The sequence below is a fragment of the Suricata suricatta genome, chromosome 6 (genome assembly GCF_006229205.1).
Source record: "Suricata suricatta isolate VVHF042 chromosome 6, meerkat_22Aug2017_6uvM2_HiC, whole genome shotgun sequence".
NCBI classification, from domain to species: Eukaryota; Metazoa; Chordata; class Mammalia; order Carnivora; family Herpestidae; genus Suricata; species Suricata suricatta.
In genome coordinates, this window is record NC_043705.1 from 141,257,321 (window position 1) to 141,282,692 (window position 25,372).

The following is a 25,372-nucleotide window of genomic DNA, read 5'->3' on the forward strand; positions in this document are numbered from 1 at the left end:
GGTTTCTATGCATGTTTTGCAAGCACAAAACATATTCAACTCTGGGTCAACACACAGCATGGGGTTTCTTTTGGACATCTTTTCCTTATTAGTTACATTTTTACTTCTGCATCAAGAATCAAAATGTTTATAAATTCTCACCACATTGGTAACAACAGTTTGAAAACTTTATGTAAAACTTGTTGCAATTTGTATATGGAGTTTCACATGTGACCCTTCCCTTTGGAGAAGCATTTGTAACATTTATTTTCAAAGTTCTGGAGAAGTTTTCTAAGACACTGTTTCATGAGCAGCATCTGACAGCTTCCTTTTATTTATTCTCCTAATGCATGTCAAAGGTGATTTAAGGTTTGAACTGTTAACATGTACAATTCAAAATGAAATCACATTCATCAAAAGAAGACACATGCTTTGAGGTTTTAATTGAGTGTCTATTTATCTTCGGAAATGTCTCCTATTGAACAAGTAGTATGCAGGTAGAGAAAGTTAGATTATTTAACAGTTTTGTTGTTATTTTTTTGGTCAATATCTAAGATGGGTTTTTTTTTTCCCTTTAGTGATTATCATTTATTAGCCAATCAAAATATATTCAGATTAGCCATTTCTTTGGTGCTTAGGACTTGTTAAAGTGTCTTGTGTTTTTCTTTCTTTTCTTTTTTTTTTTTTCTTCTCAGGAGGAATGTCAGAACTACATCCGGGTGCTTTTGGTGGGTGGCGACCGGTTGTTTACCTGTGGGACCAATGCTTTCACTCCTGTCTGCAGCAACCGCTCGGTAGGTCTTCATCTTGAGCCTTGACAGAACTGAATTCTGGGAAGATCCAAACATTCCATTAAAACTGCAGTTTTATGTGCATTTCTATTCACTAAGGAGTCATTTTTTAATTAAAAAAAACAGTTTTCAAACTGAATAAATATTCAATGTATTGATTTATTACTAATCACGTTATCCATGATATAAAGAGCCGAACACAACTATAACTTGTTTAATTAAATGTAAATATGTTTCTAAACCATTTCTATCAGCTTTTTCCCCACCAGTGATCCTGAACACGATTCCTCAACATACTTTTCATTTATCCTGATTTATTATAGAGATACCGCTAAGTATATAAAATGGCCTTAAGAGTGTAATCCAAAGGAAGAAAATAGAATTTACAAGTTGGATGAGAGCAGTGTCAAAAAAATGATAGCAAGTGAATGAAAGAATGAAGCCCTAGGCAAAGCGAAGTCCCATCCCGTCCTCTTCCTTCGCCTGTTAACTTGTCCTTATGGCAGGGAGTTCCTGGCATCCACATCTGACATCTATAGGTCAGAGCACACGTGCAGTCTTCCTAATTCAAAATATTAGTTTGATGTTCCGCAGGGAGCACAGTGAAGAGATGCCATCATGTTAATTTCCTCTCAAAGCCTGAATGTATCATCACCACTATTCTCGAGCTCACATTCCGTTATTGGAAATATAGGGAGGACGGCTGGGAGAACAGAGAGAGCTCCTTGGTGTCACACCCTGTTCTAAACGCCTTGCACCTGCTTGGTTATTTAGCCCTCACGTCTACCTGATGTGGTGGTTATCTGGTCCCCGTTTTGTTAGGAACTTTTCTCGTTCAATGAGTGGTTGGGAATCCAGCATTTGAGAAACTGGGTTCACAATAGATGCCTACAAGATGCAGAATGGTCTGTCTGAAAACTGACATAGAACTGTCTTGGAAATTTGGGCTGTGTGGTCCAAAATAGCATGCATCCTTACCTGTGAGCATGGTTTTGGGCTACTCAGAACATTTTAATTCACTTATAGTGATACATTTGCCCATAGTCTTTATTGTGGTTTATATTTCTATAAATATTGAAATTGGCTTCATTACAGTGGAAAGATCTGCAATGCCCCTGAATGCACATAGAGCTCAATCTAGGAGTCTTCACTTGGTATTTTCTGAATTCAGTGGCACGCAGTCCGGCCACTCTGAGGGGGTGACGAAGGAGATGATCAGTGGATTCTCTGTCCATGTGCACCGCACAGTGCTCCCATCAGTGCCCGAGTGTGAACATTTGCCGTGTCTTATCCTGCGCCCCAGAGAGTGTAGTGCACCGTGCCTTGTGTGCAGTTCAGGCAGACAGGATCCATTAACACTGTTATTGGACTTTCACGAGGGATAATTGGTTTCCTCTGTCTCGCCCTCACCCATAGCTGAGCAACCTGACGGAGATCCACGATCAGATTAGTGGCATGGCCCGCTGTCCCTACAGCCCCCAGCACAATTCCACGGCTCTTCTCACGGCCGGCGGGGAGCTCTACGCCGCTACAGCCATGGATTTTCCCGGGCGGGATCCTGCCATTTACCGAAGTCTGGGCATCCTACCCCCTCTCCGCACAGCGCAGTACAACTCCAAGTGGCTCAATGGTGAGTCCCGTGGTCACTGCTGTCCCCGCCTTGCTTGGTGCTTCAAACACAAACTGTCACAGCTTCTAAAGACAAACAATTTCTTCATTTTCTTTTTAAATGTTTATTTATTTGTTTTGAGAGGGAGAGAAAGATCATGTGGGGAAGTGAGGGAGGGTTCGAGAGCGAGGGAGAGAGAGAATGAATTCCAACAGGCTCCATGTACTGTCAGCACAGAGCCTGATGTGAATCTTGATCTCATGAACTGTGAGATCATGACCTGAGCCAAAATCAAAATCAGCCCAACAGACTCTACCACCCAGGCACCCAGTTTCTTCATTTTCTAATGAAATCCAAGTGTAACTTCTTTTGTATGTCTGTGTCGAAGGGCATTGTATGTGGCTCTGCAGCGGTAGAACGTCACCACTGGGGACCAGAAAAACAGGGCTAATGTGGACATGTCTCTTCATGGACCTTACGCTGCTTTTTATGTTATTGGTTGATGTTCAGGAAGTTTGATGTTGTAGCAGAGATATCTGTAGGTTTATATGCATTCTTTCTTAACTTCTTATCATACATCTAAAAGAGGGAAGTTACTAGCATTTTAACAAATTTCCAGACACAGTGTAAGAGACATATCTGCTTTCAGCTCTGCATCTGGATATGATGGGATCCAGGAAAAGAAAAGGCTGTATTCCTTGTGTCTGATTTTTGTTTTGTTTTGTTTTGTTTTGTTTTTACAAAACTGAAACCCCTAGAAGACCCTAGAAGATGTCCTTTTAATCCTAAACTAGAACTTGGTCACTTCCTCACTAAGCAGAGAGAAGGTGGTGCCATCCGTCAACATTTGTACCATGTTCTGACATGTGCCAGCTGAAATTCAGCCCTCTGTATGTGTGTGTTCATGTGTGAATGTGACCTCCCACCCCCATACCATGTTATGGATAGATCCGTGCACCACCTCTAATCCTTTTATTTCACAGTTTGCACAAAGATGCAATCTTGAGATTACAGGTATAATATTTATTATTTTAAGCTTTCAAGTTCTATGAAGATTTACTGGCCTTTTGTCAAGTACAAGCTAATTATGGAGACCAGAATTTCTCAGCCTCTGCACTATTGACATTTTGGAACAGATAATTCTTCAATGTGTGTGTGTGGCAGGAGGCTGCCCTGATTATCATAAGGTGCTTAGCAGTATCCCTAATCAAACCCACCAGGTGCAATAGCATCCCCCCCCACCTCATTAGGACGAGAAAAAATGATTCCAGATGTTTCCAAATCTTTCTTCGCACGGTGATTCTGTGGTTGAGAATCACAGGCTTAGGCTCATGATTTATGCGTATTTATGTGTCTATGTATACAGACAGGACACAAACATTTTTCCAAATAATGTAGTCAAACCAACCATCAGTTTGCCTTTAAAGAACTCCCTTGTAGGAAAGAGAATGTCCTCATCAACTGTATCCAGTAATTTGAATGACTCTGTGTGCTTCCAAAGGGCAATGTGAGTTGTCTTCCTAAACCGAAGCTACAACTAGCTTTTCCTCATTAACATTATTTCTGTTGAACAGGTTTCAGTCCCCTTCAGGCCCTGAAGCTTTCATTTGGGGGGCTTCAAGTTCCTCTTTCTATTCATTTGTCGGTTTTTGCTGGCCAAGCAATGTTTCCAGTGAAAAATCAAAATTACCTGCCCCGCACTCCGAAAGGCATTGTAATTAGGGTTTGTCCAAAGCAAAGTAAAAAGTAATCAGGAATACCATTTACTGTTTTTTTCCCCAAAAAATATTCTGGAAACATAATTCAGGTCATGGCATGAGTTATAAACACCGACTGTTCCCTTTGCATGTGACTCAGATACCCACTGGCTGATCAGATGGTCAGATTCTGTTGATGTCTGGGCAGAACCCTTTCTGTCTGAAAGTCAGGTGACTTGAGAAGGGCAGTGGGGGACCAAACTGTTAACCCCTGTCACTGTGGGCTTGCTGTCCTTATTTGTCAAACATACCGAGTATTGCTTTGGACTCCTCAAATGTGCTGGTGTATATATAGCGTATAATCCAACAACTGCAGCAATGGAAAACAAGTCCAAGGTCAACATGGTGGAGCTATTCCTCGGCCCACCTTAGCCTCTTAGTTCCCATGGCAACAAATGGTCTGCTGCTCTCAGCTCCACCCACCCCCACCAACCAAGGAAGGTATCCACTCTTGGGGCAGAGAGCAGAGAGTTCCTGCATATTGAGTATTTCTTCCTTCTCCTGTTGGGGCCCTGCCTTCTTCTACTGAACCCCTAGGTGTTGTTTCTACTCCTGGTTGGCCCTGGTTTTCCGCTCTGACTGACTTTCTATCCAGGTTAGATTCTGGCCGTTAGTCCCACGTATTTCTGCGTCTGTACCCCCACTGAGCCTGGATACAGGGACATCTATCTTCATTGACCTGCCTGGAATCCATACTTTGCATCCCATCTTCTCCTTCCATCTTGACCAGACACCCTTGTCTCAATTCTTTTCTGCTGTGTTCTGGAGGGATTTTCTTTCTTCGGTCTAAATCGTTGCTGCGCGTGTTATGAGGGTCTCATTTCCTGTTGTGATGTTAGGCACTCGTTCAGTGAGGCTCTTATATTCTTCTCCATGGTTTTCAGCTGATTGAGAACCAAGGCACGGAGTGGACACATGGAGAGCAGAGCTTTGGGTTTACCTTTGCTAGAGTGGAGTGGGTGTGCTGGGAACCCCAGAGCTGGTGTGCTCAGTGAAGAATGCACGGACCGCAACCTGCCCCCTGAGGAGGGACAAGCCTGTCTCATGGGGGTGGCAGGCAGCTCCCCCCCACATCCAAGCTTTCACTTCGGGGAGAGGAGATCCCAGGGCCTCTTGACCGAAGGTGTGGTTTGCTTACACTCATTCACAGAAGTAAACTCATCTCAGGCTGTCACTCAGCTAACAGCTGCTCATATGTGATGATAACCAGAGCTCACTTCTTTGTTTTGGACACTCTTCAGCTGGGGCGACATTTTTGTTTGAAGAATTAGAGAAGGGTCTCAGTAGAAGTCTGGAGGACAGTACCTATTAACTACAGTCGGCACGATTTATGTGTTCAGATTCGGTTCAGTGGATCAATTTGTGCATAGGACAACTTGCCCACACGCAGAGGTGGCCCTTTCCATAATTCGTTTAGGTACTTCATATTGGGAAAACTCAGTGGTCTTCAAAGACTCCAGGAGGAGACCACTCTTTGCCTCTTCCCGCTCTGGTGGCCCCAAGTAGTCCTTGGATTGTGATTCCATCACTCTAGACTTTGCCTCTGTGTTCACATGGTATGGTCTCTGTGTGTCTTTATGTCTTCCCTTGGTCATCTTCACATAGAAACTGGTAATATTGGATTAGGAGCCTGCCATACTCCAATATGACCTCATCTTGACAAATCCTGTATGTCATGACTCTATTTCCAAATAAGATCACATTTATAGGTACTGAAGGTTGGGACTTCAACATATCTTTTTTATGGCGGGGTGGAGAAGGTGGATACTATTCAACCTCTAACAGTGCCCTGATCATGAAATGCTCAAATGTTGTGTACCTGGGTGGCTCATTCAGTTAAGTATCTGACTTCAGCTCTCGAGTCATGATCTCCTGGCTCATGAGTTTGAGCTCCACATCTTGTCAGAGGTTCTGTTGAATCTCCCATCCCTTTACATTTCACATGACTGTGTTTGTTTGGCAGTGCTGGAGCTCTTGGTCATTCTCCTGCCGGGAACCTGCAAGGTCCCCATTCCACCTGCAGAGAAAGCCAAAGCCCTACCCGTGACCTCCTGTTTGCTCTGTGTCCTCACTCCTTCCCACCCCTTACTCCATCTATTTTGGCCTATTAAATGTTACAAAGGGCCACTGACTCTTTGCTCTCTCCTCGAGATCTGAGAAGAGCTAGAAAATAAACATCTTAAGTTTTGCAGTCAACTTCGTCCCCATTAGAGCTTTTCTTTTTTTTCCCCCTTTTATAGTTTATTGTCAAGTTGGTTTCCATATAACATCCAGTGCCCATTGGAGCTTTTCAATTGTGCCCTCATTGAAGCCATTGTCAGGGCTTACCTAATTGTAGGTGGCTGTGTGCTCAGAAAACTTTATATAAAGCTAGTGGGTAGGATTGGCCAAAGACTAGTTTGCTGGCTCCTGTTCTATTTAGAATGCCCTTCCCCACCCGGCCAACTGCCTTCCAGTCTTTGCTCAGATGGGGCTTCTCAGTGGGAAGTCCCCCTAGTCACCTTATTTGAGGTGACACTCTCTCCCATCTTGGTTGCTTTGTCCCCCTTACCATGATCAGCTTTTATCCTTAACTTATGCCTTTTAGTGCTTGCCTCCTTCCTCCCCTAGAATGGAAGTTCCCCAATGGCTGGCTAATACGTTTTGTTCACTGATGTGCCCCACATGCTTTCAACAGTGCTGGACACATAGTAAACACCATATATATTTTTTTTCTTTTGACACGGAGAGAGAGACAGAGAAAGACAGAAAGAGAGAGCAGGGGAAGGTCAGAGAGGGAGAGAGAGTCTTTAGCAGCCTTCATGCTCACACCGAGCCTGATGCAGGTTCGATCTCACAACCCATGACAGTGAGATCATGACCTGAGCCAAAATCCAGACTCTCAACTTACTGAGCCACCTGGGTGCCCTGACACCCATAAGTATTTTTTTACGTAAATCAATTATAGATGAGTAGTTTGCTTCTGTGTTTCCCCCGCCCCCAAGTGTATGGACTCCTCCAGGGCAGGGGTGATACAGGAGCCGTCTGTGAGTGCTGGGGGTCTCACTTCATACTTGAAACAGTTGATGCCCTATTAGTATTTTTGACTGATTGGGAGAGAAGCACATTTCATAAATCGTAGAAATATGAATGGTGTTGTTAAACAGTGGGAACAGGTCATATGACTCGTAACCCCAAATTTAAAAAATAGATTTTTATGTTTGAAACTGATTCAGTTCCAAATATTTGGAAAACTCTCCCTTTGTTTCTCATTTAGACACTGATTTTCAACCCTTATTCATTCAGTAAGCTATCAAAGGCAATGTGATTGATTGGATGGCGGGGAATTTGAAGCATTGAGTTATGTGTGTGGTAATGAATGTATGTTTCAACATCAGTTTTATCCCCTGTGCCAAAATCACTCTTAAAACAAATTTGTGTGATTAGAGAGAGACCTTAACAGCCTTGATGCATTAAAATACTAATTGTTAATAATGCTTATTAAATGATTAGTGTAAGGAAGGATAGTAAATGTTTAATGGTCAATGACTAAAATGGAGAAGCTGTAAAACTTGCCTTCAATAAATTGGCAATCAATTTGGGGGAAACAGTAAATCTATGAAAAAGGGGGAAATGACATTTCCAGATTAATAGCATGCAAATTGAGTTTGTGGATTCTGAGGGAACTATATGCTTTCATGTAGAAAAAAGAAACTTGATAGGAACTTGGAAAAACTAATTCATCAGCCTTGGAGCACCTGGGTGCCTCAGTGGGTTGAATATCAGACTCTTGGTTTTGGCTCAGGTCATGATCCCAGGCTATTGGGATCAAGTCCCAGGTTGAGCTTTGCAATGACAGTAGGGAGCCTGCTTGGGGTTCGCTCTCTCCCTCTCACTCTGCCCCTCCCCCATGCACTCTTTTTCTCATAAAAACAAACAAACAAGTAAATAAGTAAGCCTCAGTAAGTCAGCACGGACATCTACGTAGACGTATCTTATTAGCATCCGGCGCCTTTCACGTTGTCCTTCTCTGGGGAGGCGCCTGCCCATCCGCGGGATTGCCCAGATGAGACCTGCACATCTCCTTCTATTTCTGCAGATTCCAGCCATGACCTTGTGTGGAGGCCGACGGGCCTGGCATCACAGGCCTTCCCATCCTAACAGTGTCATCTCCTAGGAGGTCTGTTTCTAGCCAAGAAAACTCTTTTTGTAACAACCTCAACTTCTCCTGGTTCAAAACAGTACCTTGATAATGTTCTCCACCATTAAATAGACTGTTTGAGGTCTTTAAAATACAATGATTAATCTCCTAATGATTAAAGATAATTTACTTGGAGGGAGAAAATCCCCTCTGTGCTTAATTCAAGGAGAAATTGTTTCTCCTAACCATGAAGACAGCTGCCTGGTGGAGCTGCTCAGGGCTTTGCTCTCAGAGAGCCAGGCCTGGCCAGGCCAGAGTGGCTCTTTGGGGCTCGTCCTGGGGACAGTGAGCTCACTTTTGGCAGAGTCTACACAGCACAGTCCCTGAGGGTGTGAATCATCTGCTCTAGGGGCTCCCTGGATGGATGACATTTGCCTGAGCAGGAAATTCATAAATGGAAGCAGCATTCACAGAGCAAGCAAAATCAAGACAAGTGGAGCATAGGAATGATGTACCATTGTGCAGGGAAAGTCAAGTATTTTTGTTATTATTTTTTTAAGGTTTATTCATTTTTGAGAGATACACAGAGACAGAGCACAAGCAGGGAAGGAGCAGAGAGAGAGGGAGACCCAGACCCTGAAGCAGGCTCCAGGCTTTGAGCTGTCAGCACAGAGCCTGACGCAAGGCTTGAACTCAAGCTGCAAGATCATGACCTGAGCTAAAGTTGGACGCTTAACCGACTGAGCTACCCAGGTGCCCCAGAAAAGTCTTTATCAAAGAAAGGAAGCTCAGTAAAACAAGAACAGAAGTCACAATTGTATAGTCCAGAGTCTAGTCTTATATTAAATAAGCATCTGGGAAGATGCCTCAAAGGGGTGTCATTGTGAACGGTGGGATCCCTTCAGTACTGCAGCTGCCCGGCTGATGCCTGTCATCTAACGCATGCAATTTCAGCTGCTAGAGGATGATGAGTCGTGGGCTGGGCGCACATGGGTTGTCGGGTGACATGTGACCCAGCGTGATGAACTGCCTTTTCTTTCTTTTTTTTTTAAACATTTTTTATGGTTTTTATTTATTTTTGAGAGACAGAGAGACACAGTGTGAGCAGAGGAGGGTCAGAGAGAGAGGGAGACACAGAATCTGAAGCAGGCTCCAGGCTCTGAGCTAGATGTCAGCACAGAGCCCGACGTGGGGCTCGAACCCACGAACTGTGAGATTGTGACCTGAGCCAAAGCTTGACGCTTAACTGACTGAACCTCCCAGCTGCCCCAGTGAGCCGTCTTTTCTAATTGGTGAGATGTCAGGCAGATTGTCCATCTTGTGTGGGATGCGGGTATATTGGAAACATTGTGGTGAACACATAGGGTTGATTGTCTTCATAGGGTTACAGCGATTCTTTGTAACTGTCACGTAGATGGGAGACTCCGCAGATGTGCCCTGTGTAATTACTCCACACGATCCTCCAAGGGAGACATTTTTATTTTACAGACGATAAGGCTGGGATTAGAGGGACTAGCTCCCTGAACCGGAGCCACTCAGTTGAGGTGTCCATGAGCCAGGGTTTGAACACAGACCCACACCAGAGCTGACATCCTCCACCCTCCACGTTTAATCTGCATCCTAGAAACCACGGACGTCATAACCTGCCTTCCTGTCTCTCTTGAGGTCCACATTCTTATGCACAGAAAAGAGATAGGAGGACTCTAGAGAAGATTGGGAGGGTTTCCTTATTGCTGAAAACTTACAAAAGGAGATGGGATGAACGGGGATTATTAACTTCAAGCAGAAAAGCCTGTGACACATTTTATAACAATCTTCTATGGGCACAAAAATTTGTCAAGTGACGCAAAGGAACCTGTTCTTACAATGCTGTTGTAAGCGGTGTTATGCTCTGCTCGGTCTCTGTGTCAAATTCCTGAATGTTGAGGAGCACAGAACCCCTTCTGTGTTGGGATGACAGCTCTGCACTTGCCAGTCAGTCATTTGGACTTTTCAGTCTACACTTTTCAGGAGGGAATGGTTGGACAAGCCCTTCTTTCCCCAGCCCAGGTATGATTTGGCGAAAGGCACCAAATGTGTACACTAAGTCGTATGGAGGCCAGCATCAAACAAAACACAAATCCACACAGGGAAATTTCGTCCCATTGTAGAGAATGCAGTATCTTGCATGGACAATTTCTTGTACTTACATAACCAGGCAGGAAGATGGTTCCATGTATTGTCTTGAGATCATGAGCAGTTTCCTTGCCACAGTCTTGGGTCACTCCTGCCACCCTGGCATGATTATAACATCACTCCCTGTCTCTCTCAAAAGTGCCTCCGTTTGGCTCATAAGTCACCTTGTCATCCTCTTTATAAGATCCCCAGCAAATCTGTCTCCCTATTATACTGTTAAACTCTCTGTATGCACTCAGCGGCTTCTCACGATTTTATCATCCACTGCTCTGCATTGGGTAGTTCACTCTGTGCTCTGGGTTTCCGGCCTGCCCTGGCCCAGGTCTGCTCAGGAGACAAAGACCACACCATCATACAAGTATATGTGATTTTTTTTATATTTTCTTTTGGTTTATTTATTTTTGAGACAGAGAGACAGAGCACAAGTAGGAGAGGGACAGAGAGAGAGGGAGACACAGAATCTAAAGCAGGCTCCAGGCTCTGAGCTGTCAGTACAGAGCCCAACACGAGGCTTGACTCCATGAACTGTGAAATCATGACCTGAGCCAAAGTGGGGCATTCAACAGACTGAACCACCCAAGTGCCCCAAAGATCTTTGAATTACAGTTACTATCCCAGTTTCTAAAAATTCCTAATTTTTGATTTATGATTCTTCAAGGTAAACAATTCATTCCTAAAAGAAGTGAACCACTGCTTTGACTCTAATCAGGAGAAAATGAACATGGTAAATTGAAACTTTCTGCTTCAGACGTGTTTGGAAATAGATATTTGTGCAATCCATCTGAACGGTTTTAGCCTAGGAACGTGTGATGTGGCAGACACTTCTAGAAGGGCTGCTGAGGCTTCGTGCTTGGAACGGAGTGAGGGAGAAGCACAGACCAGGGCGAGAACATGGAGACAAGAGCCAGTTAAGGAAGCCCCTGCAGATGTGGAGGGAGACTTCCGGGGAGAGACCTGGGCTGGTGGGGTGCGTGCTAACGTGGAGGCAGCAGATCTCCCTCAGGGAGAGAGGGCACAGGTCTGTGTGGTCCTGGTCACCGTTGGGTGGCTCTGCAAATCCACGGAAGTAACACATTTGCAGCAGGTCATAGTCCCCTTGAAGGAACAAGGAATCAAGTTGGATGGAACCATGTTTCTAGTTTTCAGCGATGCTTTTCCTTCTGCCAGGTGCTCAGTGAGTGTAGGACCTGGGGATCCAAGGCTCACTTTTCTCAGTGACCACTTAGGACACACTGCCACCACCACACCCACAGGAATGTGGGACATACACTTCCCTTTAAAACTCCTCGGTGCCTGTCCAGTGGCAGTTGAAATCCAAACTCCCCTCTTGGTTGCTGTCCAGGCCCTTGTCCTCTCCTGCTGATTCCTTCATCCCAACATGAGTCCCTTCCAGTCCTGGCCTCTCTGAGGGTCTTCTCTCAGGTGCTGTCTCTCTGGCTCTTGGCCTGGTGGCCCCTCCCAGCTTTTCATCTGCCTGTTCCCTGATCCTCTCCTTTCTGATTCTTGAATTCACCCCCATTGTTCTTGCCATCCTTGTGATTACTTGTTGGTCTGATTGTTTCTTCACCCTGTCCTCAGGGGCATGGGCCATATCTGTCAGTTTACATATATGCACGCAGTGCCCAGCACAGTCCCCACAGTGGGTTGCAAGTGCCTGATGTTGGAGGGGTGTTCTGGCTGGCATTCAGGGCTCTGTCTGTGGCACCTCCATCATGCTTGGTTCCAAATCTGCTGAGGGGAACAGAGACCTTAATTTGATATCCAGAATGCAAAGTTTATGATCCAGCTTATTCAATATATACTGATGATATGTTTACCAATATGTGTATTAATAATAATTTACGTATTTTGTAGGTACATATATATTTCTTATTATATTTTGATTTACATATGCTAATGTGACCTATATTTTGATGAGTAACAATTAGGTGCCAGGCACTTGACATGCGTTGCCTTTGATCCCCCCAGTGATAGATATTGGGTATTGTTAGCACCTTTCTAAAACGGAGGAAACAGAATGGGTGCTGTTAGATAACGTGACTAGGTTCACACAGCCAGTAGGTGGAAGTATTGAGCCATATATACATGTGCCTCCATACTATATGTATATATGTATATGTGGGATGCACATACACACATATAGGCACACAGACATGTATTGTCTGCCCATCTGTTTGTTTATCTTGTACTGGGAATCTTAGGATAGCTTTAGTACATCAGTGGCTTTTAAACCACATTGTACTTAGGATAGCTTTAGTACATCAGTGGCTTTTAAACCACATTGTAATTAGATTAAACTAATTATCCAAGCCCAGTAAATACCTAGATGAAATTAGTTTGTTCTGGAATACGCTGTAGCTGGAACAAGGGAAGATGTGCATGAGAAGAAATTGTATAGAATCCAAGGATATATATGGAAATGATTTGGGTCGTGGCTGACCCCCCAAAATTAGGGAATTAAAAAGTATCTGGCTCACTGTGTCATGTCTAAAGTTTGTTCCCATTAATTCCTTTTCTTTTTGTGGAATAGCTTGCCATTTAAAAAATTTGGCATGGCTTTAAGTGTCCTGCATTTTGATCACCTTTAAGCTTAGCATTTCCGTGTTTGGCAATTCATTATCATTAGGTGAGATTCTACTAAATATAAATTATTAAGAGAGAAATCAAGAGTAAATGATGAAATAATCTTTATAGGCATCATTTATCGAGATCCTGCTGCTTAACAGTCTCTTTAATCCTTACAGCAAAGCAGGTTTTTTGGGCCCTGGATTGTCATCCAAGATGAAAGAGCATTCCAGATGTCCACGGTCCCACCCAGAGTTTCAATCTGGGATGGGCAGAGTCACAACCCACAGGGGCCCCTTACCCAGGCATTGTCTAGTCTTCCTTGGGCAAGTGCATTGCAAAGTGGCCTTTGGTTTAGAAAGGATTTCTGATAGATTGTGATTCTAGTAAGATTTTTGTAAAGTTGGAAAATCAGAATTCCTTTCTTTCTTCCACATCCATTCTTGTCAATGGGGACAGATATTTCTGTATGAGGAGCCTACCGGTGATCTGGTCACTCTTGAACATGAGGCAACACATAGATGTTGCAATAGAAAGAATATAGAAAGGAAGGGTCCATGTTGACGTTCAGCATTTGATTTTACATGGCCCAAATCTTCCCAAAAGTGTTGACACTTTTGTTCTTCTCATTACTCACATGTATTTGATTATGAGTCTCTGCTCTTACCCCTATCCGCATGGCTACTAATAAGTAAATGTAGAAAATAAGAGTTCTGATATCATGAAACATATCCCTGCTCATGACGTGGCATATTTTGTAAAATACTCTGTAATCTGTAACCCAATATGTTTTACAAACATGGGAGAAAACAGCTTCTCCATGCATATATTTATAGTAAGCTGACATCTACTCAGCTCTGTTTTTTTTTCTGAACTAGCAGCATGCCTACTCTTCATGTATAGCTCTAATGACAATGAAGAATAAAGGACGACTCAGATCTCTCTTTCACGCACTCACATTCATTATAGACAAGAAGGCAGTGCCTGATTTATGACTTGTTCAGTACACTCAGGAGTGACAGATTACTAGTTTGTGGTGAATTGCATTTTAACAAGAGACAGAACTTAAATAATGGGAAGGAAACAATATGCATCTTATTGTAGTGCCTGGTGAGATTCAAACATCCCCTACCTCCAGATTTACATCTCCAAATGAAAGCAATGTTTGGCTGTCTGTCTAACAATTATCCCCATTTTTTTTATTGTCTTTGGAAAAGGAACAGGATGCTGGCTGAGTTTCAAAAGGCTCCTCTTTCCAGGAAATGGAGCTTCCTGATTTTACAGCAGGTCACACAGTCAGGGACCCATCAGTATCCCAAAGGACCACAGCAGGACCACAGGATGTGTTTCCAAATGTGACTTAGCTCCCTGATGAAATTGACCTGCAGTTTGTGGTGGGTTAGAGAACAGCATCCACCACGCACTAAACACAAATTCTTCTCCATTTTCTCAGCGGAAATATGTGCTTTGTCACCCTATTGTGGAATTGTTTCAGGGTGGTTTGGAGGGATATTGGAGGTTCTCTATGGAAAGAGGAGGCCGTGGGCCAGTGTGCATGGTGTTACCCAGTATTCCCCTTCTAGAGAAATCTGAGTGAGGTGGTCCAGTGGGGCTGACAGTGAACATGGGGTAGACGCCCTCACAGTCGCTCCTGGGCTCTCTGGGGCTGTGGCAGGAGCTATCTGAAATATCTCTGGAGCTGGGCAAACACTTCCCAGCAATAATCTTGCTTAATAAGCCCTTGGACCATTGGCTCCTTTCTCCTGCTTTTTCTTCTCTGTGTCACTCCTGATGTCCTGAGAGCTGCTGGGTAAATTTTGCCTGGCCTTTGTCTTTCTGAGTAGACTTACCCCCACTTTGGTTTCTAAAGCTTTGTCTGGAATGTTAACTTTTATTCTTGAATATGGTTAACACAGAATCAATTATTCTTTTATAGCCCGTTGTGTTTGTTTTTGTCTGTTTTCAATGATCAGTGCCTACGCTCTGTGGCCATACTGTCCAGATTCAGGACATAGCCCCCTCCCTCCATGCCCATTGCTAGTTGTGTGAACTTGGGAAGTTTATCAATAACTAATAACACAGCACCTACCTCTCTGGGTTTTGTGAGTTTAATGACCATATGAATATGAAGAACTGAGCGTAGAGCCCGGCACGGGAGCATTAGAACTCGGTAGGTATTTTTAGAATTAGACTCAACCCTGGCTGGAAAAAACCATGATAAATCATTTTACCTTTATCTTCCCATTTTCTTGCTCAAGGCTTCCTAGGGACATTAACTCTGGTTTCCATGCTGTTTGTCCCCACATTAGTAGCAGGAGTAGGTCTCCGTGGGGGTGTTTTGATAAATCCTGTGGACTCTGCCCATACCTCATCCATGTGTATTGGTAACCATAGCCCTAGACTAGACACACAGACACACAGTCTTCTACCTTCTTTCTTTATTTTCTACATTTTACTTATTTTTTATTTTTTAAAGTTTATTTATCTTGAGAGAGAGAGAGAGAGAGAGAGAGAGAGAGAGAGAGAGAGAGAGAGAGAGATGAAGCATGAGCAGGGTAGGGGCAGAGGGAGAGGGAGAGTGAGAATCCCAAGCAGGCTCTGTACTGTCAGCATAGAGCCTGAAGCAGGGCTTGAACTCAAGCAGTGTGAGATCGTGACCTGAGTCAGATGTTTAACTGACTGAGCCACCTAAGAGCCCCTGTTTACTCCATTTTAGATAAGCTATGTGGTCCTGGTTGTTGATGATGATGATAGTGATGATGATGATGTTTTTTGTCTTTAGTACAACGAGCAAACTCTACAGTCTGGTTGTAGCGCCTGGGTGCAGGCCATATTCTGAAACGATTTAGTCTTCTCTTTTGATTTAAACACACAGGTGAATATTTTCTTACCAAATACAGTTTTGCACATGTTCCTTATCTTTGTGTTTGGGGTCTTCTTCAATGAGTAATTCCCTTTTGGAGGCTCGGTGAACACAGATTCAAAAGTTTCCCCAGTATTTTGTGTTCCCAAAACACAAGTCAGAGATGGGTAACCTCCTGTTTTTGTGAGCATCTCTCTCCGGTATTAAAACATACCCTACAGACAGTATATCTGACTTCCATCTCCTACATTTTAATGCAATCTAATTTTCTTTATACCTATTTCCGGTTAAAGCAGAAGTAACATAATAGCATGTTTGACAGTTTATAAACTAAAATCAGTTCTTTTTGAATTCTTTATTACTTGATGTGCTTAAATCAATTAATATCATGAACTGAGGAGGAGAACACATTGCATGTACAACTTACACAACTTAGAATATTGTTACAGCTTTGCAGTGTACAGTTGAAATCAATGAGACATTCTGTGGTGATGTCTAATAATATCTATGTTAATTGAAAACTGGCATCGGTTTTCTGGACAGAATGGTAGGGTGTCAAAGTCTCCCCTCGATCAGTGTCTACATTTCACATCTGAGGTGAGCTGGTTGTATGTCTTACTCTTAACAGTAACAGTTGACTTGTAGCCAAACATACTTCTTGTGCCAGTAACAGGTCTGCTGACACAGTCTAATTGGATCTGGCAAAGTCTAACGCCAATTGAATTGCCCCCTCCCCAAACTAATTGTCCCTGAAATATGTCCTTGTGGATATGCTTGTTGTGTGGATCTTTCCATTTAGTTTGAACACAAACGTTTATTGCCGTATTATCTTAATGGCACTATACAATCGAGACATTGGCTAATTGAATAGAAAGCTCTTAGCAATAGAGGGAAGAGTCAGAATCAAACCTGGTTATTTGAATTTTTATAACGTTAAATGTTAGGGTGTATCATGCAAAAGGGTATCATTTCTATCATCAATGGGTTCATACAAATAGCTATGAACATAACACTATGAATGGTATATATGAAAGTCAGTTGACAAACTATAGAATTCTTAAACTCAGCAAGCTTGGTGGTTGAGTAAAGGTTTTGCCCTAATTTTATCCTTTCTAAATCCCTATTTTTAAGTTAATTCTGAGACCAGGAAGCTGGAAGGCAATGACCCCATCTCAACAAGGTCCCTTCTTCTACATGGATTCCTCAGCAACCCAGAAATAAGAAAATAAGAATCGATCCTCACGGTTACATGGTCACCATAGTAACCATGTGATTGCTAAAGCTAACTCAAGACACTAAGCTGATAGTTTCTGTTTTTATTTCAGTTTTCACAAATGAAAACCATCTTAAAGTCGTTGCAAAAAAAGCACATAAATTATGTCAGTCAGACTCAGGTATACAAGTAAGATCAAAGACTTCTGTTGTCTTGTACACAAACATGGTACCAGGTTCCTATACTTTGATTCACATTGCATATTTTATCTCATTTTCTCCCACTCTTTATTTTTTAAAATGTTTATTTATTTTTGAGAGAGAGAGAGCGAGAGAAAGTGTGCACAAGTAGGGGAGGGGCAGAGAGAGCAGAGGGAGACACAGAATCCAAAGCAGGCTCCAGGCTCTGAGCTGTCAGCACAGAGCCCAATATGAGGCTCGATCCCAGCAACTGTGAGATCATAACCTGAGCCAAAGTCAGACACTCAACCTACTGAGCCCGCCAGGTGCCCCTCTCTCACTCTTTCTGAAGGGCATGCACAGATACACAAATGAACTACTATACGTTGCTTTAAAAGTCTATTGCAAACATTGCTGCCCATTTTTGATGGCATGAATGTCCTGTGACTTGGGTGCTGTGTTAATCCAGGACGCTGACATGTGGAATCACGTGGGCGATTCCTTGTCGCTGAGAACCTGTGTACAGAGTTTTGTCCTTAGTCCAGGTCACCTTAGCCCAGGTCCCATTCATCCATTAGGAGGCAAGCATTGTCTGCACAAAACCGTGTCTCCTTGGGGAAACTACTGAGGAGGTAAGATGCAAAGAGATCCCATAAGAGTGTTCACACTTTTATTCTTCCCTCTTGTCTCCAGAACCAAACTTCGTGTCATCTTATGACATTGGAAATTTCACCTACTTCTTTTTCCGAGAAAATGCCGTGGAGCATGACTGTGGGAAAACCGTGTTCTCCAGAGCTGCCCGGGTCTGTAAGAATGACATCGGGGGGCGGTTCTTGCTGGAGGACACATGGACCACGTTCATGAAGGCTCGCCTGAACTGCTCCCGGCCCGGGGAGGTCCCCTTTTACTACAATGAACTGCAGAGCACTTTCTTTCTGCCCGAGCTGGATCTGATCTATGGCATCTTTACCACCAATGTGTAAGTAACTGGAAAAAATTCTTTCCCTGCTCCTTCCTCCATTGCACGTGAGTCTACTGTTCTTCAACCTTTGAGGTTGGAAAATGGCTTTAAGGGAAATCTTTCTTATTTTGCTGGGCTAACGGCCAAATGAATGTTTGAGTATGAATTACATATTATGCAAAGGCTGGTATTAGGGAAATAAAGTGAAGCAAAAAAGTTTCAATCTACTCTTAGGTAATTGTAGCATTAAGTTATTCGACTGTAATTTTCTCCTTTCTGATTCGCCAGTGTGTTCTGGACACTCTCTGAAATGCTGGTACATAGTAGATGTATCTTTTTTCTGTATGCAAGTTATGCATTTGTGCATAATGAAGGCAGCGTTGTCTGAGTCTGATCTTTGAGATGGTATAACTCGTGCCCGCACCTCTGCCCATGAGTGAAGTGCACATTCTCACTTTGCCGTAGCTGCATTTTCAACCATTGTCCCAGGAGATGGCTAACATGGGCAGGCTTTGCTAAAATGATGATTGTGCTTCAAAAATATGCTTGAAAAAAAAAACTATAACATCTTTTTTTTCTCTTGTGGGGAGGAGATGCTCCTAGCTCTGGAACTGATAAATTTTGGATAAGGGAAAGCACGTGATCTTTCCTGGTCTTTCACTCACTCTTACTCTGGTGGAGTGTAGCATGACCCACACCTATTTCCCATTCTTCACTGGTGTGTGTTGAAAGATTCAGTGGTTCACAACCCGCTTCAGGGCTGACAGATCACCTTTTCATATTCAGACTCTGGAATACCTTTCGTCAGGGGTAACGGTAGTCTAGTGTGGGCTCTGCTTTGGACCATCTTTGAATCTCTAATCTGCCAACTTAACCCTGTGGAGAGAAATGAAATCAGGGCAGGTTGAAAGTGCTGATTAAGCATGTAGGATGGCCAGCCATCCAGGCTTCTCTGGGATCATCTGGCTTCGGCATCTAGAGCAGCCTGCCATCCCGGGACACCTCACGGTCTCGGGAGAATAGAGGAAGCCTACCCAGGGATTGCTGGAGAATCACTTTGTCTTCTCCTTCCTTCCCTGTTACATTTTCCCTCTGTCCTCTCCCCTGCTGAGCTTAAGTGTTAAGGGTCACTCGATAATCACAATGATGACGTGAAGAGTCCTCTTTCTGACATGAAGTTAGAAGAAGGCTGAAATGGATGGCTCCCCATCCAACCCCACCCCGCCATGACCACCTTCCTTGTAAATCTGGTTTCCAACCCCAGAGCTTATTTTCCCTCCTTGATACATTTCTTTAAAAAAAAAAAATCAATTTATAGTTTCTGAAGTTGATTTGCTTTCCAAAACCTGGTTTAAGAAATCACGTTGGCTGCACAAGATGAATGTTCGGTTGCTGACTTGACATCAATTTTACACACAATGGGAGTTGGGCTTACTTAGCTGTTCATTCCTCTGGCTCTGGGCAAAGATGAACAATTTAAAAAGTTATAGAAGAATCTAGACCATTCCAATGGTAAGTGGTCAATTTAGACACTCACAAAAATAAGTTTCAGACTACTCCGGACCATAGTGTTGTAAGCGCCCATCATATTAGACATCACCCAGTATATAGCATTGCCATCTATCTGTCTGTCTATCTATCTATCTATCTATCTATCTATCTATCTATCTATCTATCATCATCTATCTATCTATATTAGAGATAGAATCACTAGATCTTTCCTTTCTCTCTTGAACTTATTCTCTTATTCCCATCAGCTCTTGAAAAGATCTTTCTGTCCCATCCATTTTAAGTCCCACAATATGGCCCACTTCTCTTCCCTCTCATGTCTCAGCCTGGATCTTTCCTTCTGGACAGATGACCACATTCTTAGACTTGCTCCCAACTGAAAGAAAACCATGATGGGAGGCAGCCAGCTGTAACCTGTCTCCGCAGTGGATGAGTACATCACACTGGGGCTAAGTTCTCCGGTGTTTCTGCTCCTAGTTTTGGTTTGCCTCTGCATATTCGTCAAGGTCTCTCAGCGCTGGGGAGCAGCGATGAAGATCACTCTCTTCGCTCATTCTGCCCCAGGGTTGTGTGGGTTTCTCGCCTCCTTGGCCATAAGCGGGGCAGCAGGAAATGGTGGATTTACTACCATGTGGAGTCTCTGAGTGTCTTACCTTTGTGTGCCCAGGTGTCTAAAATTGGTGGCTCACAGATAACAAAAACCAGAACTGCGCTCGAAAAGGCAGGTTTATTTAACCAGACCATGTTTTGCTGTTTCCACAGTTAGCAAAAGGGCACTGAACTCCTGAGAGCCTCTCATTTCCAGCTGTCTCTGCAGAGCCTGCACTCTGACTTAAGGTTTCAAGCTTTCCCATGACAGTGCTGTGTCAAATTTTTCTCCCTGACCCTTTGAATTTAAAATGCTTTTTAAACTTAAACATACATAAATGAAGGGTCTCTGACAGGGACTTTTTGCAAGATGCTTTTAGTTGGTTATATTTGAAAGGCTTACAAACAAACACAACTCTCTGGGGATTAAAAAAAAAGAGAATCAACTAAGTTTGCCCCACCAGCGTCTAAAGGAGCCCGATAGACAGTTATTAGGTCCAGAGCCAGCCGGACCATTGAGAGGCTCCACCTCTGGAGGAGAGCGTCTTGTTCCTCCTGAATTTAAAAGGCCGAACATACAATCCTTCACGACCCTTTGTCCTCTTGTTGTGGCTGAGTGAATCAATCCCATCTGGCAGGATTAGAAGTGTCCTAACCACTAAATAGTGTTGCTTCTGCACTCAAGTGTTTGTTCTTCCATGAGGAAACCACAGAGGCTTTGACTTTGTCCCTGGGGGGACTTAGGGCGCTGTGCTCCTGAGGTTTCAGGGAAGGTGTCTGCTCTGCGAGGGGTCCGCGGGCTCTCTGACCGGCCTCCCCTCCTCTCTCTTCCCTGCTTCTGCCCTCAGGAACAGCATCGCTGCCTCGGCCGTGTGCGTCTTCAACCTGAGCGCCATCTCCCAGGCCTTCAATGGTCCCTTCAAGTACCAGGAGAACTCACGCTCCGCCTGGCTGCCGTATCCCAACCCCAACCCCAACTTCCAGGTGAGTTCAGGGGGAGTGGGAAAAGGGCACGCATTCCCCTGGAAAACACAGCTTTGTGTAGACAGCCTGGGAAGGCGTGAAGCCCGGTGCATGCGCAGGGCAGCTGGGGCCTCCCCTGACCCTCCTGGACGCGCCCACACTCAGCCTGGCTCATGGAACATGGCTAAGGCCTTTTGTCCGCTGAGGTGCCTGGGCTGAAAGGGGGCCTTTTGTCAGCTGGGCGCCCGAAGCTGAACTGAAAAAGGCCAGAATAAAGCAGCAGGCTGGGAATCCAAGCTTCAATTAGTGCTAATGATGGTGGACTCTCTGTCCCCAAAAGCTCTGATCCCTAATGAATGATGCCGTAGTGAATGGAGTCCAGGGCACAGAGCAGTGGAGATGCACAAACAGAATTAGAGCACTAATTGGTGAATGTGGGGAAATTTCCTGTCGGGGTGGGTGGGGCGTGATGGTGCAGCTGGGGGGAGAGCAGAGCAGATGGTGGCCATTAGCTTATGAATCACAAAATTACAGGATGTTTGAGCTATAAGGGGCTCTATACGTCACTTACTCTAATCTTCCAATATTCAGAAGAAACTGGGACCCAAAGAAATGCAGGTTACTCATGTCTGGTCCATCAGCAGGTGTATTAGTCTGCTCAGGCTGCCATAACAAAATACCAACAACTGGGTGGCTTGAACGATGGATACATTTTTTGTTAAAGTTCTAATGGCTGAAGTCCAAGATCAAGGTTCTGGCTGATTCAGTTTCTGGTGAATCTCTTCCTCTCTTAAAAATGGCCACCTTCTCACTGTGTCCTCACATAGCCTTTCCTCAGTGACCAGAAGAGATCCTAAGCCTGTGGGTTCACCCTTGTAAACCCATTTAACCTTAATTACTTCCTTACAGACCCCATCTCCAATGACATGCACCTTGAGGATTGGGGGTTCAGTATACACATTTGGGGGAGACACAAACATTCAGACCACGGCAGCAGACTTCCTCTGAGGGCCTCCTTTCTGACAAGGACGCTCATACGGTCATCATTGTCATCATTGTGCGCGTAATTTTTAGTACCACCGCGTTCAAGACTTGCTTCTCTGCATGCTTTATGCCAGCAACGGTGCTGTGATCAGTAACAAATTCTCCCGCAGACCGAGAGGGGCGCAGCGCCCCAGTGCCAAGAATCAGGCCAAAGACACTGGCTGATTGGTAGCTGAGCTGGGCTCTCAACCCCAGTCCTCAGATGCAAAGCCCCAACCTCTTCTGGCCAAAAGACCATTAGTTACCGCAACTAATCAGGGTTAGAACTGGGTTCTGTACCCAGGCCTCCAAGTTCCAGCTGGCTTATCATCTCTGCACCTAAAACTTTTGACTTTTGAGAAAACTGGGAGTATAGAAAGGGTTCAATTAATTTACCCTTTCCTTGGATTTTGGCAGGGACAGTTCAATTCTAATTGTTTTGAAAGAATTTTCTAAATTAAATTTTTGTTAATTTAAGAGCGTGGGATTGGGGATAGGTGGGTGGTTTTTCCAACCTGTTTACCATTTGCTTTACTGGGGCATTCCATCAGCATCTTCCATCTCTCCTTCTTACCAATAAGATGAGGAAAGTGGGATACGAAGGCCCAGGAATATTATAGGAATAAACTTTAGTAATAGTGATTAATGTGCTTTGCTGACTATAGAATGTATTTGGAAAAGAGGACTCTTAGGGACCATTTATTGGGTGCCTTCTGGGTGTCCCCCATTGTGACAGTGCTTTATATACCTGCCCTGCTGTCTCCTCTCCCCAGCTCTGTAAGGTAGGCATTGTCAACCACACTTTAGAAGTCAGGAAACTGAGTGATCCGATTTATATTTATTACCCCAGCCTCGCTACCAAGAAACTTCAGTACCGGTTCAGTACAAAGAGATTCATATTACATGTCATGCCAGCTAACCGCTTAGTAGGAACCAATCCTGAACTGGCCACGGCTTCTCATGGCATAGACGGTTTGTGCCATTATTAAACACTGACTCTTTGCCCCTTTGCTGAGTCTCAGCCTCTGAATTTCCCCCTGTCCTCAGATGATGGGATACAGCATAGCATGACTGTTTACGAAGGCCTTCCGTAAAATCCTCAAAGAGGAATATATCATTCCCTTTAAGAACGTTCTTTGTAAAGTCCTGAGGGTTCAACACAATTAACAAAGATGCTTTCTATATTTATAGTGTACTTTTAATGCCTTGATGTTTCTATTGCAAAAGTCTTCACAATGAACAGCAACTTAATAAACCTGTGATGCCTTCCCCCCTCCAGGCGGTGGGTAACTTTTCGCCCCTTTGTCTGAATATAATTGTGGCACACAGCAAAATCACTCATTTCCTAAGGCCACGGGCATCTGGTTTTATAATGCCAGGGTCACACTGAAAGACTTACTCATGTTTACGAGTTGGGAGTAGGTTCATGCCCCATGATGCATGAAGCTGGCTCAAATGGGGCACACATGTCAGGCAGGGAGCTTGCTTAACTGGGCTTAACTTGTTTGAGTAGAAATTAAGATTTACAGGGAACAAAAATTTTAGATGATGACGATTCATTGTGTAATTCCTGGTACAAAAATATACTACTGGTTTTCATTTGTCTGCCATATTTGATAACCACGCTAGCATCCGCGTCTGCCATATTTGATAACCACGCTAGCATCCGCGTCCTTACTGACAGTCATGAGACTGTGTAGCAGGAACAGGGTGGGGATACATTTTGAACAAAGGGGCCCTGCACTAGTCGTGTATATAGGGCTTTATATTTGCAGTAACCAGCCATGAGAAGTGGTTCCATTTTTTTCTATTCTTATTTGCCTAGTGACATCTGGAATTTTATGCAGCATTTATAATGAGAACTAGCAAGTTAGAAGAGCAGAAATATGATTCAGGTTCAGGAAGAAGAATGAGTCAGGAAAGACAGTGCATCACTTTGTGAGATTTAATACAGAAATCTCAATTGAGAACAATAACAAAACAGCAAAACTGACATTTTTATCAGTTGCAATCTAGAAACCACTGTAAGTAGCTCTATGAAAGCCTACCCTGTTAGAGCCTGCCGTCCAAGCCATCCTGGCCCTGAACTTCACAAGAAGAAGTATTGGTCAGTCACAGAAAACACCATCCAGACCCAGTGAATGGACAGACTGGAATTTTCTGTGCAGTTTTGACAACCACCAATCAGAAATGATGGAGCCAAAATGAAAAACAGACACTTAAGTGGTCAGACAGATGAGGAGGCCATTGGTGGGCCAAATGAAGGGGTTGACCAGGTCCCCGGGACCCCATGATACACAGTGCATGTTTGCCACCAGATGGGAGGAAGAGGGTCAAGAAGATCGGACACTCTGAGCATGAGGCTGGGTGGTCACAGAACCCAACGAAGCTCTAGCAAACTGGAAAGAGAAAGGGATCTCTTGTCTCTGCCGCTAACAAAAATGCAAGTATTCTAGCATTACATAATTAGGAGAATGACTGCCTTTATTACTTTCAGAAGTGTTAGCAAGACAACCATTGTGGTTTGTAACCCACCTGAGGACAGTGACCATTTGTCTTGTTTCCCTCTTGCACAGAGTCCTCAAGCCGTCATGCAGACACCTGCGGGAACCCAGGGTAGGAGGCACAGCTAGAGAATTTGCAGTGCATTAGAGAGCTAGGTGGGTTACTTACGACCCAATAAATATATACTGTAAATCTAAATAGCTTTCAAAATATGAAAAAGAATCCTTGGGTGAGATATTTATTATAGACTGGAAAAATAAACCAAGACGTTATAGAGTATAGTTCAAAATTAGTTCCTGGCCAACGATTTTGTTACTCATTTTGTTTTACTCCAGTGTGTCGGAGTTTTTCCTGTACTGTTAAGTAATTTCCCAGCACCGCCTGGGTGTCCTGCCATTCAACTCAATTCTGACACTATTTACCAGGAGATAGCATCAGATCTCCGAGGAGCCAGGATCAGTTCCACAAGCTTCCCGCCCACCCCCTCACCACTTCAGGTGCTGACCTGAAGTCCAGGGCCTCACCTGTGCTTCTGAACCATTGGTTATCAATGGAAAGTTCCAGTGATCTCT

At 43.9% G+C, this 25,372-nt stretch overlaps 1 protein-coding gene across 1 annotated transcript in view; it reads left to right on the forward strand.

The window, feature by feature from the left end:
• Positions 1-25,372, forward strand: part of SEMA5A (semaphorin 5A) — a 364,913-nt gene that overhangs the window by 194,618 nt on the left and 144,923 nt on the right. The window contains exons 6-9 of the mRNA XM_029941086.1: positions 675-773; positions 2,187-2,400; positions 17,945-18,230; positions 21,158-21,293. Of these exons, the coding sequence (XP_029796946.1) occupies positions 675-773; positions 2,187-2,400; positions 17,945-18,230; positions 21,158-21,293 (735 nt within the window). The remainder of the gene's footprint in view (positions 1-674; positions 774-2,186; positions 2,401-17,944; positions 18,231-21,157; positions 21,294-25,372) is intronic.